This window comes from Leptinotarsa decemlineata, unplaced genomic scaffold (genome assembly GCF_025532065.1).
Source record: "Leptinotarsa decemlineata unplaced genomic scaffold, Ldec_3_MD MMD2_tig00004307_RagTag_RagTag, whole genome shotgun sequence".
NCBI classification, from domain to species: domain Eukaryota; kingdom Metazoa; phylum Arthropoda; class Insecta; order Coleoptera; family Chrysomelidae; genus Leptinotarsa; species Leptinotarsa decemlineata.
In genome coordinates, this window is record NW_027412606.1 from 12,166,922 (window position 1) to 12,182,706 (window position 15,785).

Genomic DNA, 15,785 nt, shown 5'->3' on the forward strand with positions numbered 1-15,785 from the left:
CAAATGTTCACTATATAAATCATGTAGAGCTAACTCAAGAAGTTTGAACAAAAATGTGTATTAGATTCGTACTGTAGAAATTTCAAGGTCAACTAAATTCTGAAAACATTTACTTGGTATAATTCAATTAGCAAAAATAAAAAAAACTTTATTATTTTTTTCTATAAATAGAAAATTGAAATAAAATAAAAGAACTTGATAATTTTTATTTCATATGTGGAACTGGGAAAAAAATGTAGTGAAATACTGTACTATTCTTACCTTCTCAGAAGGGTTTTTTTTGTTTCTTCCAAAGAGGAAAAAAAAGTAGACCAGCAAAATTCCTGGGCGTTGGTTTATTATTTTTTTTTTGTCCCAAATAACACCTCCAACTCACAATGGATCGTTTAAAAAGAATGGAGAAAATTCTTAACTTCCCTTCTTTGAGAAATCAGTCCCAATAGGTGTAACTGGAATTTTTCCACCTTTGTAGTTTTTTTTTATAGTAGCAGCAATTGAAATTGAACTGGATGAAAAAAAGAGAAAACGAATGAAGGTTACGAATAGAAAAAACGTTTTGGTGTGGCTTACCGGCTCCGGTCAAATAAATCCCTTAAACGGCTCGTGATAGTCCTCAACAATAACTACATCAATGACCAAAATCAAAGAGGCACTTCAATCACTATTTTGATATCAGAAGTAGAATCCCCAACGTGGGTAACAATAAAAATTGTTGCACTCCCTCAACCGTTAGACCTGCCTGTCGTTCATTTTGAAACACACTCCCAAAATAGATGATTTTCGCCTCCCTCTCACAGTTCCATCGAATTACAACACTCTCCTAAGAAAACTTCGCGAAAGGAATATCATTCATTCACGATTCCTGCAGTACTATTTTCCTGCGAGTGCGATCACCCACACCTAGGTGTCACATATGATTAAAAGCAGGAAACCTAGAACGTACCTAATGAGGGTACGGTCAATTGCTATCAACGATTTGGAAGGACAGTTACTCGTTTCCAGATGGCCCTACCGAATTGGAAAATATAAAGGCACGAAAATGAGTTAAGAAAATAAACTTTACAGGGAATAACAAACAAGTATTATTAGCATTCAAATTCAATAAAAAAAATGTTACGAAATATACCAAGTTCCTATCAATTCATAAGTTTCCCCGTATTTTAGTAATTCATTTAAAATGATCATCTGCAACGGAAAGATTCAGTGTCAAATTGAATGTTGTCATTGACTTTTTTTCAGAAGGATTAGATATGAGCAATTATGCAGCAGACAATGTGGATCCTTGTCGTTACAATCTATATGCACTTTCGAATCACAGTGGGACTACTTACAACGGGCATTACACATTTTCATGAAAATCGCTTGTGAGTGGGGAGGCATATGTCCTCTTTTATGAACAGGAGGGAACAAAGCAGCACTTTTGAGGTTTTTTTTTTCTCTTTTGATAAGCTAAATTATATTAATTGATTTGTATTTCATGATTCTTCGGATAATAAATGTTTTATCGTTTCTCAAAAAATGAATCAGCGGTAGTTTTTGGAATATTTGTCAGAAACTAGAATTGTCGTATTTCGTTTTTTGGCTCTACCGTCCCCAATTTGTATGTTATGAAAAAAAAAGACAGATGAACTTCCATTACCGCCCCATATTTGTTATACTTGTGTAGTGTGTGTTATATATGTCTGGAATTGGCCTGAATGAACTCCTATTATATTATTGACTTGAACTACTTCACTATATATTGTTTCAAGTTCTTACCATAATTTCTTATTTGCGGGTAGAGAGGGTGAAGCAGTGGCCTATGTTCCGTTAAATTCAGCAAAAGGTTCAGCATATTTCCTATCAATTGATGACTTCCATTGATGACTGGTAGGAAAGCAACCAACATCGCTTTTTGGAAGTAACATGTTTGCTGTAAAAGTATGTCATTCTAATAAAAGGACTGCTTTCAAACACCAGAGTTACCAAAAATCAATTCATTAGATACAGAAAATGAACTTCCCAATATTGAAAATATTATTCATTATAATTTATTCAAATGCCGCCTCATCGGAAATTTTCAATGTACAGTTTACGAAACACGTGTTGCGGTTTTGTAAACTGTCCACCGAAAATATCACAATGAATTGTAACTATCATTATTACCGAAACTATATTATTATGATTTATATTCAATTATTCAATGAAACGTTGAAACATCTCAAATTTGATAAAAATAGTATATAATTTTGACCATTCGTTGCCGTTCTTCCATGATTCGAGAGTTTTGAATTGAAATGTTTCTTTTTTCAGTTATCGATGTAGTTACACGCAATCTATTGTATGTTACAATTTAATATGGAACACCATACAGATCTTCACTTGACCAATAAAATTTTTTTGTTTCACTATAGTTTAACAAATAGTTTCGTTCTTGTCAAATTAAATAATAGTTTTCAAAATATTTTTTCGTGTTATAAGGAATTCAAAATAAGCGATATTTCTTCTGGTGTCGATGTTGTGGAGTAGAGACAAATACTTTGTTTATCTCAGTGGTCATTAATGAATGTTATTTTTGTCACTGCCATATCAATTTTTTTACTGAATCAGTAGGGATTCTGTCGACTCACAAGTAGATGAAGTATAGTCATTCTGTGACACCGGATATTCAACTAACAGAAGCAATGAAGAAGGTAGAGCTCTGAACGGCCAGTGTTTGCGGTAACGTTATCGCTGTTTGAGAGACAACGATTGCTTATGAGAGCAATAATGTTAGGTGTACATGGTGTTGTTTCAAAACACATCAATCAAATTGTACACAAGGTGTACACAGCGTTAAAAAAAAAAACATGACCGCCTGCGTTGAAGCGAGAAGCATGCCTGCAACGTTGAAAAAAGACATGGCTGCTATGGAGGTATACAGGTTGTGTTTGCAGCGTTGAAGAAAAGTTGCCATGGAGGTATACAGGGTGTGCAGTGTTAAAGAAAAAAAAATGCTGCCAGCGTTGAAGAAAAAAAACATGGCTGCTATGGAAGTATACAGGGTGTGCACAGCGTCAAAGAAAAGAACATGGTATACATGTTGTGTGCAGCGTTGAAGAAAAAAAACATGTCTGCTAACGTAACGTAATGATGATGGTGACCAATATATGAATTAACAAAGTTTCGGATCTTTACGATTCATCGAAAAATAAACACTTCCGTTTCATAAACATTGAGATAGAAGAAAACCAATGGTGAATTCGGATTTCCCATTCGAAGGAGAGTCCGAATCTACAATGAAATGAACATTTGCAGTTGTCACGATGCCGTGACATTAATTTACATTATTTTGCGCAAAATATTCCACTTGAAGTTGTAGTGAAAACTAGTTTTGGATTGAAAGAGTATGTAGATGAACGGAAGTTCCAAATAAAAATGGTGGGAACCATCTGCAATACCAAACTCAATCAACTGATTGCTAACAAAATAAGTGATTTCGGTGTAAAAGGACTAAATAAAAAAATCCATAGCCTGAAATTCCATAACGTATTCACGAAACACTTCATTGTGAGATTTTCATTGAACAATTTAACAAACACTCAACACGTGTTTCGCAATACGATAGCATCTTCGGGCGTGTCTATAGACACACCCAAAAAAGCAATCTCAACATTGTCAAGACAAAAAAAAAACACGCGAAGTTCTATCAAATGTCAAGGTTTTGCTGACGGTTTTTTCGATTACCGTGGCTAAGTGTATCAGGTACGGTCAATGAAGAGTATCATCCTGAAGTAATGCGATGCTTGCAAGAAGCAATACGAAGAAAACGTCGGGTATTGTGGAGAAATAACTCATGGTTTTTGCATCACGATAATGCACATGCTCACTCGTCATTGATAAACTAAAGCAAAATAATCAAAGATGCATTGACCATAAGATGAATAGTTCTCACAATAAATCAAAAACCATGTGGCAAACTATAAATAATATCAAGAAAAAAAACTATGAGCCCAAACATATTTCCATTTTTAGTGGAGAACATAAGGTGCCATGTGTTGACATGGCTAACAATTTTAATGCTCATTTCACGAAAGCGGAAGAACAAAGAGAATATGATCTCTCTACCCAAACAAGGAATATGAGGTTTTTGATTTGATAAATGAATTAAAGAATTCTAATGCTAGAGGATATGATCAGGTCTCAAACAATCTTCTATTTTGCATGAAAGGAATAGTCTATCCCCTGACCTCTCTGATAAATCTTTCCATGGAACGGGGAATGTTCCCTGAGAAATTAAAAGTTGCAATCGTTACCCCGATTTTTAAAAAAGGAGACTCTATGAGCTATGAGAACTATAGAGGGGTAAGTCTTCTCTCTAGTATATCCAAGGTATACGAAATGAATAATTAAAATCAGTTACTATCGTTTCTCCTCAAAAATGAATTACTTTCGACAAACCAGCATTGTTTCATGCAAAATAAAAGCACGGAATCAGCTTTATATGATTTCATAGAACACGTAGTAACAGCCTTGGATAACAAATTGCAAATTTGTGGTTTGTTTATCGATTTTTCTAGACCATTTGACTGTGTGGATCACTATGTTCTAATCCAGAAAATGCATCGCTATGGGGTTCGTGGAGTTGCCCAAAATTGGATGAGGTCATTTCTAGAGAACAGGTCACAAACAGTGAGAGTTCGAAGTGTTCACAGTCAGTCTTTGGCCTGCAAGCAAGGAGTTCCACAGGGGTCTATACTCAGGCCACTACTTTTTTTTATTTATGCGAACGACTTGATACAACAATAGTCTTTCAAAGGTACATATAGTTGCATATGCAGACGATACAAATGTTCTGGTCACTGATTGTAATACATTAGCACTTGCACAAACAACAGAATCCATATATGAGAAAATACTGGAATGGGCTGAAAAAAATCATCTAGCACTAAATATCAGCAAAACAGAATTAGTCAAATTCACAATGCATACCACCACCGAAACTCTCAAAATATATGAAGATAGCCAACTAGAGGTGACATCCAAACCAGAAACAAAAATGCTAGCTCTAATTCTAAATCATAAGCTGAATTGGGGTCCTCATATAGATTCACTATGTGATAAACTAGGATGTCGAATATTTATGTCGAATCATTGTGGAAGAGAGGTGCTCCTAAATCTGTACTAGGCAACTATTGACTGTCACTTGCGCTATGGAATTTTGAATTGGTGTATGAGCTCCTCTGCTCAAAGAGTATTTATATTACAGAAGCGCGCGGTCAGGATAATTGCTAGTTTAGGATGGCGACACTCATGTAAAAGCTCATTCAAAGAGCTGGAAATACCCACAGTTGCTGGTCTGTATATATATGAGGAGTGTCTCTACGTTCATAAGAATAAAGAAAAATTTAGCGCAAACCAGCAAGATCACCTATACGCTACTAGAACGAGAGGGTTGTTGATAGCGAATCCTCACCGAACCTCCCTCTATCAGAAGAGTCATCTATACCTTGGACCCAAACTGTATAACAAGCTAGATGTTTCTATTAAGGACTCAATGAACATCTGCATTTTCAAAAGACAAACACCGTTGACGAGTTTTATTAGTTACTCTTGATTGTTTTATATATATATATATATATATATATATATATATATATATGTTTTTAGTTATACATGGTCGTCTTTCTTGTTAAGGTATGTAAATGTTTATTGTAATGCTTTCAAACTGTTCAACAAGTGAAATAAATATTATTATTAGTATTATGATTGCTTGCTTGTAATTTTTTGCCCAAAAACATTACCGTGATCGTGCCTCAGCCAACGTGTTCACCAGATTCAGCCCCTCGACTTTTCCTGTTTCTGAGATTGAACAAATCATTGGAAAGATAGTGTTTTGCTATGATTGAGGAGATAAAAACTGAATAGCTATGAGAGCTCAAAGACACACCAAAAAATGCATATCAGAATTGCTCCGAGGATTGGAAAAAACGCTGGCACAAGTGTATTATATCCGAGGGGGATTGAGGGAATTAAATAGAAATTGACAGATTCATAAAAAAAATAGAGAAAAATGAAAATTAACCCAATTTTTCTTATCAGACCTCGTACATCAGTGGAGTTTTTTTCTGACAGATGGGTAAGAACAAATAGGACAATGAGGGGGCTCGCAATATCACCAGATTTAACATCGCTTGATTTCTCCTCTTGGGTTCATGGTTCATGTGGAAAATCAAATGAACATTACACCGGTAGTAAATTGAGGTGATTTCGAAAATCGGGAGAGGACAACAATTGCGATTATATACCATGAGTAGAAAGGGCAGATTGAATTCGACAATGTCGGGACATGAACGGTAGACATTTCGATCATTTGTGAAATCTAGTGAAGATACCAAACATTTTTCTGATTGATTCGGCCGTTACTTGATGAAAATCCATAGTAATTTCAAAAACTACACCTCCCGATTTGATCTCCATAAACTCTGTGAAGTTTGTGGGGATAAAATCGGAAGGTGTAGTTTTCGAAGATACCAACTTCAATAGTGCTTAATGGTTTGTTTTCCTTTATCTATCGACTCATTTTCCTAAGTTATGTGATTAATTCGTAGTTTTTTGCAAGGTACATCAGGAATATTGTTTAATTTTGGGTTTCAATAAATGTGACATCGTCATACCAACTGGTTTCAATCACAGCCAAATAGATTAACGGGTTTATTCCCCTCCCGAGGGGTCTTCACCTTGTCGTGGTGGGAGGGCTTGCGAAGTAAACATAGGCAATAAACCTACTTTCGTAAATGCGAGACGTAGTGAAGTGATAGACGTAACAATAGGAACTACATTTGTAAGTAACTACGTTCGGAAATGGAATGTGTCCGATGAGGAAAGTTGTTCAGACCATCGACACATAAACTTTGAAATCAGAGGGATTCAGACCTCGATCCTAACATATCAAAATCCTTGGAAAAAAACTGGGAAGCCTATACGGTGGACCTGGAAACCTGTTTAGACCGCATGGAGTTTGACATCAGAGATTCCATAGACCTAGAGTTGGAAGCAGATCGATTACAAGGAGCTATCATCTCTACGTACAACGAACATTGTCGCATATTAAACCAGAGATCAAACAGGAATGTGCCCTGGTGGAATGAAGATCTGGCGAGGATGAGACAAAAAACTAAAAAAGCTTTCAAATGTGCAAGGAAATCAGGTTCATGAGACCAATACAGAAGGTCCCTAACTGAGTATAACACAGTCCTGAGAAAATCCAAGAGAGATACGTGGAGAAGGCAATGAGAGGAGGTCGAACAGACTCAACAGACAACAGACTCAACAGACTCAAGCATGTGCCAGGCTCTACAAAATACTCTCGAAGGAACCTCAGGTCTCAATAAAGAATCTGAAAACAAATACGACGGAGTATACAAAAACCGGAGAAGAAAGAGAGAGAGTTTTTTCGGGTACACTTTCCCGGGTCAGAAATTACAAATCTAACACCGGGGTCCTGGGCGAATTCAGAACTGGAGACCTCGAAGGGCATTCAGGGAAGACTGGCAAATGACAAAGAAGGTGATAGATATAGAGAAAATTAAATGGCCTGTAAACTCATTTCAAGTTCGGAAATTTAGGGCCATGAAGATAAAAAAAAATAATAGTAAAAAAATGAATACAAATAAAAAAAATAAAAATGACAGAAAAGAAAAGGGAAGGTAATAAGAGAAGGGAAAGAACCAGGAGAAAGTTGGGATTTCCCAACATGCATAACTTGAAGAGAATTTTGAGCTGTTTGAAATCTTCAAAAAATTTCAATTTCTCCCAAGTAAGAAAACAGTCCTGAACAATCCACAAATTTTGAAGTGACAATGTTACAAAATTTCCAACTTTTCGCTGTTTTTTCGAATTGGAAAAGTTGGAAAATTTCGGGCCGTGAAGATAGAAAAAATAATAGCAGAAAACAATAAGCACAATATCATTTAAGTGTTGTTTCCTTTCATTTGTATTGAGTATTCCTATACATAGTGGATATGGTGAAAGACTAAGGACCTTGGTTCAAAGTAGAATAATTCCCATTATTATTTTTATAATCACCAAAATTTATTTTTGTTTGTGCATACCCTAACGAGCATAAGCATTCAGCCAATCTTTGGAGAGCTAAGTAAGAAAATGTATATATTATAGTAGTAATTGATCCCTTGGCTTTCATTTCTTCGAAAATTGGTAAATTTTGCTGGTGGGGTTGGGAAAATTTGGATTCCCTCCCCACCCCCTGGTTTTTCTTTTCGCTACGGCCCTGCTCCTGCTTATAAAGATTCATTCCACCTTGATATTATTAGATTATTGAAATGACAACTTTCACAAAGATTGCACCAAGAGTTCTGGCGTAGCGTAGTTTGTAGAGTATTTGACACTATGTATCAACGAAAGGAGTGGACCAAATTATCTTCGAATGATTCGGTAGAGATTCAGTGATTGGGTTCCGAAGTGCAACTGACTAACTGGCTCATTTGGACGTCCTTTACAATACTCGCTTTGCTACGCTATTGTTATTGTTATTCTGGCTTCCTGATTACGACTATAACATCCGGATAAAACAGACCGATGGCACGCAATCAGACATTTGTGCTAATCTATTCTGAATTGCATATATAGATTCCGGATTGAATGGTAGAATACGATAGGTACGCAAAAATGCGTACAACTTTGGAACAATTTCAACAAATGATAAATAGATCATTCATTCAACTTACTCTGAAAATGATTGAAATACATATTACGAATATGATGACAGTGCGATACTCAGATGATACTCATTAGTCTTTTGATGCCTTTTTTATATTTATAACATCCTCACTTTTTAGATCAATACATTCACGATCAAAAAAAACTTTGACTCGTTTCTAATATATATGTAATAAACTCAAAACAGTAATATAATTTAGAAAACAGTGATAACTCTCTGACAACGCGAATATCGTGAAATACATAAAAAAAATTTTTATTCATCAATCCCCAAGCTAGAAAAAACTCATGCCATCATTATTGGAGTTCTTATTAATATCTATACATACCTTCATGCTGGTAATTCACTTAGATGTGTATGAAGAAAAGACTCTTCATATAATAATAAAACACCTGAACAGTTATCAACAATTGTATTACACGACTCATTTAGTAGTTAGTTAATGACCGATTTAATTTTCTCAACAAATTAAATTCTCCAAACTGTTCATTTATCGCTATTGACAAAACCATTCAAAAGTCAGTTTCACAGGTTTCTCGATAAGTCATGTCCTTATATCAATAATTTCAAATGAGCCAACAATATGAACACGGTATCTCGACTCTCGTCTCACTAACCAAGTTAGTGTTCTCAGATCATTCACGTATGAAATTGAAAATAACGAAAAACTACCAAATACATCAATGGGTTTGTCTGAACATTCAGAAAATTGAATATAAGAGTAGCTTTAAGAACTTCACGTAGGGTAAAACCGGGATAGATACCCCACTTTTTGAAATAACCCCCTAATTTGAAAAATAATAATTTTATACGAATAATTTCAGTAACGTAGCTAGTTCAATCCTTCATGTTGAAATATTATTATTAATTTTTAACCTATCATATACAGTTTTTGCAAAAATTAGCTTCTCGTGAAACATTTTTTTTGATGCCTACTTGTATGGATAGTTGCCCCACCATGAAAATAGGGAGAAGGATAGATGCCTACAGTGCAGTGCAGGATATACCGTGTAGGTAAACAAAAACCCAAACCAAATGTTAGGTAGTTTCACTCCTGAAACAGCAATTGTCTCCAAAAACATGTGTCATAATTATAAAAAAAAATTGTAATTTTTTTATTCTTTTATTTGTTATCATTGGAAAATAATTATTCTAATATCACATTAATGATTGATCATAATTGAATTTTTAAAGCGTTTGTTCGACTAAAATATATATTTTTGATTTTCAACATGCATAGGTAATCATATTTTCTTAAATTAAATTTTACAAGCATTTATGGGACATTCACATTGAGTTTCAACATGTACATCACACAATCATTCTTTTTTATATTGAAATAACACAATAAAGATATCATTTCATCCATTTTCGTTTTGGGTCAGAACTTTGATCAAAAGAGCATAGAAGTTATTGACTTCTTCTCCACTGAGACCTTCAGCTTTTCACGGATAAACCTTCAGCTTGTCTGATGAACAGCTCCAGATTTCATCCAATAAAACTTCTGAACTATGCACCTCCAGCCATTTCGTTTTCGTGGCCGAAATTGTGTTTTAGCTCCAGCTTTTTAGCAAATTGATAAGCTAACATGCGCATGGCTTGTCTATTTGGGGAAAATCCTGCATCACCAAGATTGTCAAAATCCAAAATAGGATGTTTTCCTGGAAAAATTCTTACGTTAATGGATGTATTGGAAACTAGAGACAGCAATTAGTTACTTGTGATACACTGTTTGGAACCTTTTGGTGTAGTTATGAATGACTGGAATTTTATACCAACACCAAATCGTTATTGTTAACACCTTGACACGTGTTTCGATCACCAAGTGATCATCTTCAAGAGGAAGATTTAACCGTAGTTTAGTCGTAGTTTGGAACTGCATCCTAACGTTTCGCCAGCACCAGTGACTGGCTTCTTCAGAGGTTTATTCATCTTGATGATTCACCGAGGACTGGTGATTTCTAGGTCGTAGGTTGTATTTACGTTGACCCAGGCAGTCCGCCTTTCTTGTTGATGCGTTGCTATTGGCCGAAGTGTTATTACCTGTTCATAACGTAACATTTCATTGCGCTGTTGCCACTTTAGCATCTTACAGTATGGGATACCAAATCCGGTTAAGCGTTACCGCCTTCTCTTTTCTGTTGTAGTTTTCCGTATGTTTATGGATTTTTATGGCTTCCCGTACAAGCCGACCTTAGTATCCATGATCGGAAGCAAGTAGTTTCACATCTTCAAACAGTAGGTATCGTGTGATCACTTTCAATAAGTGCGTGTTCTGTTACTGCCGAATTGTCTATTTGACCTAATCTACAGTTTCCCCGATGTTCATTCAGCCTTGTACCCATGGATATTTTGGTGGTACCGATATAAACTTTTCCGCAGGTGCATGGTATACGATGTACCTCCGCAGCTGATAGGAGATCACTTTTGTCTTTCGCAGATCTCAGACTTTGTTGCATTTTCCTGGTGGGCTTGAACACTTTTTTCAGTTTTTGCTTATCTAAGATTTTTCCGATCCTGTCTGTATTCCTAGGGTAGAAATGCGCCATGGTCAGCTTCACTGAAACGTATCAGGCCATCCGTACTGTTTGTTCTGTACGTTATACAGTAATCTGTTGTTCCTTTGAGAACAATAACGTTTTGCCTGGATACAATTATGATCACGGGAGTTTCCTAAGGACCTGAAAATAATAACGATGAATCCAAATCTATTTCGAATTCCTTCTACGGTGTTGAGACGGGTCTGCAATCTTGCACGGCGAATGCTTTCTAATATTATTCTTATATAAACTAGGCCATCGGATGCCTGCTTCCACGTAACCCCGCTGGATACGGTAATGACAGAATCACTTGTGGTTCTGTTATTCCCTAACTTAATGGCATCCCAATGATGGCTAAATCCTAAGGTGTGTGTATCCGTGCCGAGAGGATGAATTACACTGAGCATATCAGCTGTTTTTACGGAAACTTCGTAAAAACTTCATGAAAAAACTATTGCAAAAGTACCTAATTTATGTTAATATTTGTATGTAAGTATGACCCTGTATGAATATTGTACTTTCAAAATAATTTATCGAATTTCTAATTTTTTTAAAATTGATTTGCATAACATTAATAATATGCTACTAAGTGTAATATGACTTGCCATATCCAAGCACAGCTTGGCTACAAATGGTTAATGAAGTATCTGAATCTGAATCTGATATCGGGCGCCCTCTCGTCGTAGCATCGCCTTGTCACGGTTATGCGGGATTCTGCCGTGATTGACCTTCTCTCCCTAGCTACTCGTGGGACTTTTATGGTCAGATTATACTTAAAATTCTTTCTGACGCTGAGTCTATAGAGGAGATGGATGTCGAGATTACGACTCCAACTGACCTCCCTGTAAATTAAGTTCAGGAGCGAGTTTAAAGAGGAGATGGATGTTGAGTTTACGACTCCAACTGACCTCCCTGTAAATTTAGTTCAGGATCGAGTCTACAGAGGAGATGGATGTCGAGTTCACGACTCCAACGGACCTCTCTGTACATCTAGTTCAGGAGCGACCTCCCTGTAAATTTAATCCAGGAGCGAGTCTCCAGAGGAGATGGATGCCGAGCTTACGGCTCCAATTGACTTCCTTGTAAATTTATTTCAGGAGCGAGTCTACAGAGGAGATGGATGTCGAGTTCACGACCCCAAATGACATCCCTGTAAATTCAGTTCAGGAGCGAGAGCTTCTCAACTCAGTTGGGGAGTTGTGAAGCTGATCCAATAACTAAGTCGTCTCCTCAAAAGCGGGGTTTAATTAATTAATTGCATATTGGTGGGAGATGTTTCATTCATATATTGATTCAGAATTTCAAGATAGTGAATTATATTCGCAGTTGATAAATAGACTTCATTTCCAGAAACATCAAGTGAAGTATGTCTTTCTGGCTACCTATTTTGTCTAGGTAACACATACTCCTGGATTACCGTATCTTCTGCAGCTGCTGATGTAGTGGTGCTCTGTGTCACTGTAAATACAAAAGACAGGTGCCCAGAATCACGTCCGCCAAAAGGTGTCAAATTTTCAGTTGACGCAACTGGATTGTGATTTTTCAACCCATTTTTCCAAAACAGAATATCTTTTTATTCATCCAGAATATAAAATTTCTGCTAGAAATTCAATTTCATAACAAGTTACTTTTTTGACACCCTAACATTTTCCAGTCCAAGGACTTCACTCTGGAAAATTCCAAACCTACGGAATCTTTATTTTTCAATTTTGATGAAATTTTTTGAATTGATTCAACTTTTTCATTTATGAACCGACTGAAATGAATGAGATCAGTTGAACTTCCATTATATGTACGGTTTTCTTTTCCCTCCATAGGAAAGGTGATGCAAAGATGAAGAGAATTGATGAAATCAAAGAACTTGGTAAGTTGTGAATTTGTTTCTATGAAATATACTGAAATGTAATCGACATCTTCATATGTCGATTTCTCACCAGCGTGTATTTTTCGTTCCAAGTCATCCATGAAAACTTCAGCCAACAGGCTACTCAGTAGGTTTCCCATCAAACCTATACAGGATGGATACATAAATGGTATGATGAATATATTTCAAATACATTTAGAAATAAAAAAAATCAGATAAAGGGACTACGAAGATCAAAGCAACATTTTTGATACGGATCATTGATCATATGATTTGTGCACTGTTCGGAACGTTTGGTGTAGTAATAGATATGACTGAAGTTCAATGCAACGCCAAACCATTATTTTCAATACCTCGACACGTGTTTGAATCACCAAGTGATCATCTTCAGGAGGAAGATTAAACTGCTGAATTCAATTGTTCAATTGTTCAAGTGTTAGGATAGAACTCCAGTAATATATGATTCTTTCATCGTTTTGAAGAAGATGGATATAAGGTATGAGGAGAGCACTGATAACAGAATATTTATTTGACAAATTAAAACAGAAATTTCAATTGAAATTTGAATAGCTGATCATTGAAACCAATCAGTTTTGATTACATCTGCAGCTTTCTCTCCAATTGCATATGCCGGGGCAGCAGCATGAGCCGTTAAAGGAAGTGGTATAACACTTGTATCTACCACACGTAATTGTTTCACACCATGAACTCTCAAATATGAATCTACCACAGTATCTCCATTATTTTCAGGTCCCATCTTACAAGCACCAACATAATGATAAAGACTTGCGATAATAGTTCTCAGAGAACATTCCCAGTATTTGTCGCTATTGAACTGGTACTCCTCACAACCTGAAAATGGAACATGATTTGAAAACAAGTCATTCGCAATCGTGTTATTCGTTTTATAATTTTTATACTGGCATACTACACAGCAAGGGGATTACTTCGAATGTCACCGCATCGTAGTAAGTGTATGCCGCAATGGGGAATGTTCCTCAATTTGGGTTATTACAGCAAATGCCAGTTTGAACAAAAAAAGTTGAGTTTAATTCATGAGTTTTTTTAATTCACTTCGAAAAGTATTCAAATTGATGTTTCAAATGTTGGGTTTTAATTTTCAAAGGGATTTGTTTATAATTCACATATTGGCAACACCGCTCAGAATGTTAGATCGGAGTTCAGGTTACCTAGATATTCTACTTTAAAAAAAGAAAATTATCTTTTTGAATCAACAATTAAGGCAAAATATAAATTATAGTTCAATACCACCTCCACAAGACACATAAACAACAGTTGTTTTGTTATTTATTTATCTAGAGGAAAATAGGTTAAGTGCACAAAATGTCATATGTCACTAAATGTCTCGGAACTTGGAACATAAGTAAACAGAACAGCACGCCTCTGAAATATGCCATCTTTGTTTGTCTCATACAGGTAACAGATTCATTGTTCTTTATTAGCTATAACCAATGTTGCCAATTGGTGAAATAGAAACGTATCCCTTTGAATGTTGAATGCATTATTTCATTCTTCTTTTTTAAGTATTTGAATAATTTTTTAAAAGAAAAAGGTTTAAATGATAAGTTTAAAATGCGTTGTTTTAGAGCTATTTTATGAAAACTACTTGATTTTCGTCAGGAGGAATATTTTCCATTGCAAACAAAATATAAGCGTAGTATGTGTATGTCCACAAACAATTTTGGTTGACCTTGAAACTTCATGTGATTTCTATCTGGCCTATAAACCCCAAACGATTCCAGACTAGCCTAGAAATCTTTAACGATTTTTGGAGAATGAAAAATTAGCTTTCTGATAACTCGAAATTTCACGTGATATCGAGAAAAAAATGGTGCTATGATACTGAAAGTGATTGTAGCATGGTCGCCGCAACATGGGCGGAGGTGTTGATAATGTATATTTGGTCTCATTGGCTGGGTGAAGCCTTTATTGAAAGAAAAAAAGCCATAGTTGGAGTTTTATCGGTTACCTCGGGGGTGGAGGTGAATAGGAGTGATATGGTTGGTATTTTTTGGGTGAGTGGAATGTCATAAGCAACCGCCATTATCAGAGGTGCAGCCATGGAGTATTATTGATTGACATATGAAACATTGAATAGGTCCAGAAAAACCCATAAAACTTGAGGTTTATGCCAGAAGCGGCTGGAGTGAGTCTGTGTCAGTTATCGATAACGAATATCGTATTTTTCCTCAGTGAACAGGGTTGTCATCAATCTGGAAACTTTTGAATTTGGCAGATTTTGGTATTTGGCACACATCGGGAAGTCACCATGCGTATAGTGCAAGTACTCGAAATATTTCAAACACAATTCCTCGAAGTACCCGAGACGTGAACATTCAACGATGGTGAATATTCGACCCATTTGAAGCCGCCACATCGAAAATACTGCATCATAGCCTATTCGTACAGATTACTGGCATCGAAATTCATCTAATATTCGGACGTATTTCATCAGTTCGGACTTCCATTGTCTAATATAATATGAATTGATTCAAAATTTTTGAAAAAATATAAAAAAGAATACCCGACAATGATTTTATTTGAACAAAAAACTGAAATTACAAATTCAAATAAAATTGTTATTTTGTATGTACTGAAAATATTTCTGTCATTTTGAAGCTCTTAATCAAAATGCCATCTGTTGTGAAATTATTTCAGTTCG

At 35.8% G+C, this 15,785-nt stretch overlaps 2 protein-coding genes across 3 annotated transcripts in view; both read right to left on the bottom strand.

The window, feature by feature from the left end:
• Positions 1 to 9,177, bottom strand: part of LOC111505240 (glucose dehydrogenase [FAD, quinone]-like) — a 49,145-nt gene extending 39,968 nt beyond the window's left edge. Inside the window, exons 1-2 of the mRNA XM_074179009.1 lie at positions 9,027 to 9,177; positions 1,759 to 1,912 (exon numbers count right to left, since the gene is read on the bottom strand). Coding sequence (XP_074035110.1) covers positions 1,759 to 1,912; positions 9,027 to 9,032 — 160 coding nt within the window. The 5' untranslated portion in view covers positions 9,033 to 9,177. The remainder of the gene's footprint in view (positions 1 to 1,758; positions 1,913 to 9,026) is intronic.
• Positions 9,178 to 13,613: 4,436 nt separating this feature from the next.
• LOC111512737 (glucose dehydrogenase [FAD, quinone]) overlaps positions 13,614 to 15,785 on the bottom strand; it is a 46,643-nt gene continuing 44,471 nt past the window's right edge. For both annotated transcript variants that reach the window (XM_074179011.1, XM_074179010.1), the window contains exon 9: positions 13,614 to 13,954. In XM_074179011.1, the coding sequence (XP_074035112.1) occupies positions 13,677 to 13,954 (278 nt within the window). In that variant the 3' untranslated portion in view covers positions 13,614 to 13,676. The remainder of the gene's footprint in view (positions 13,955 to 15,785) is intronic.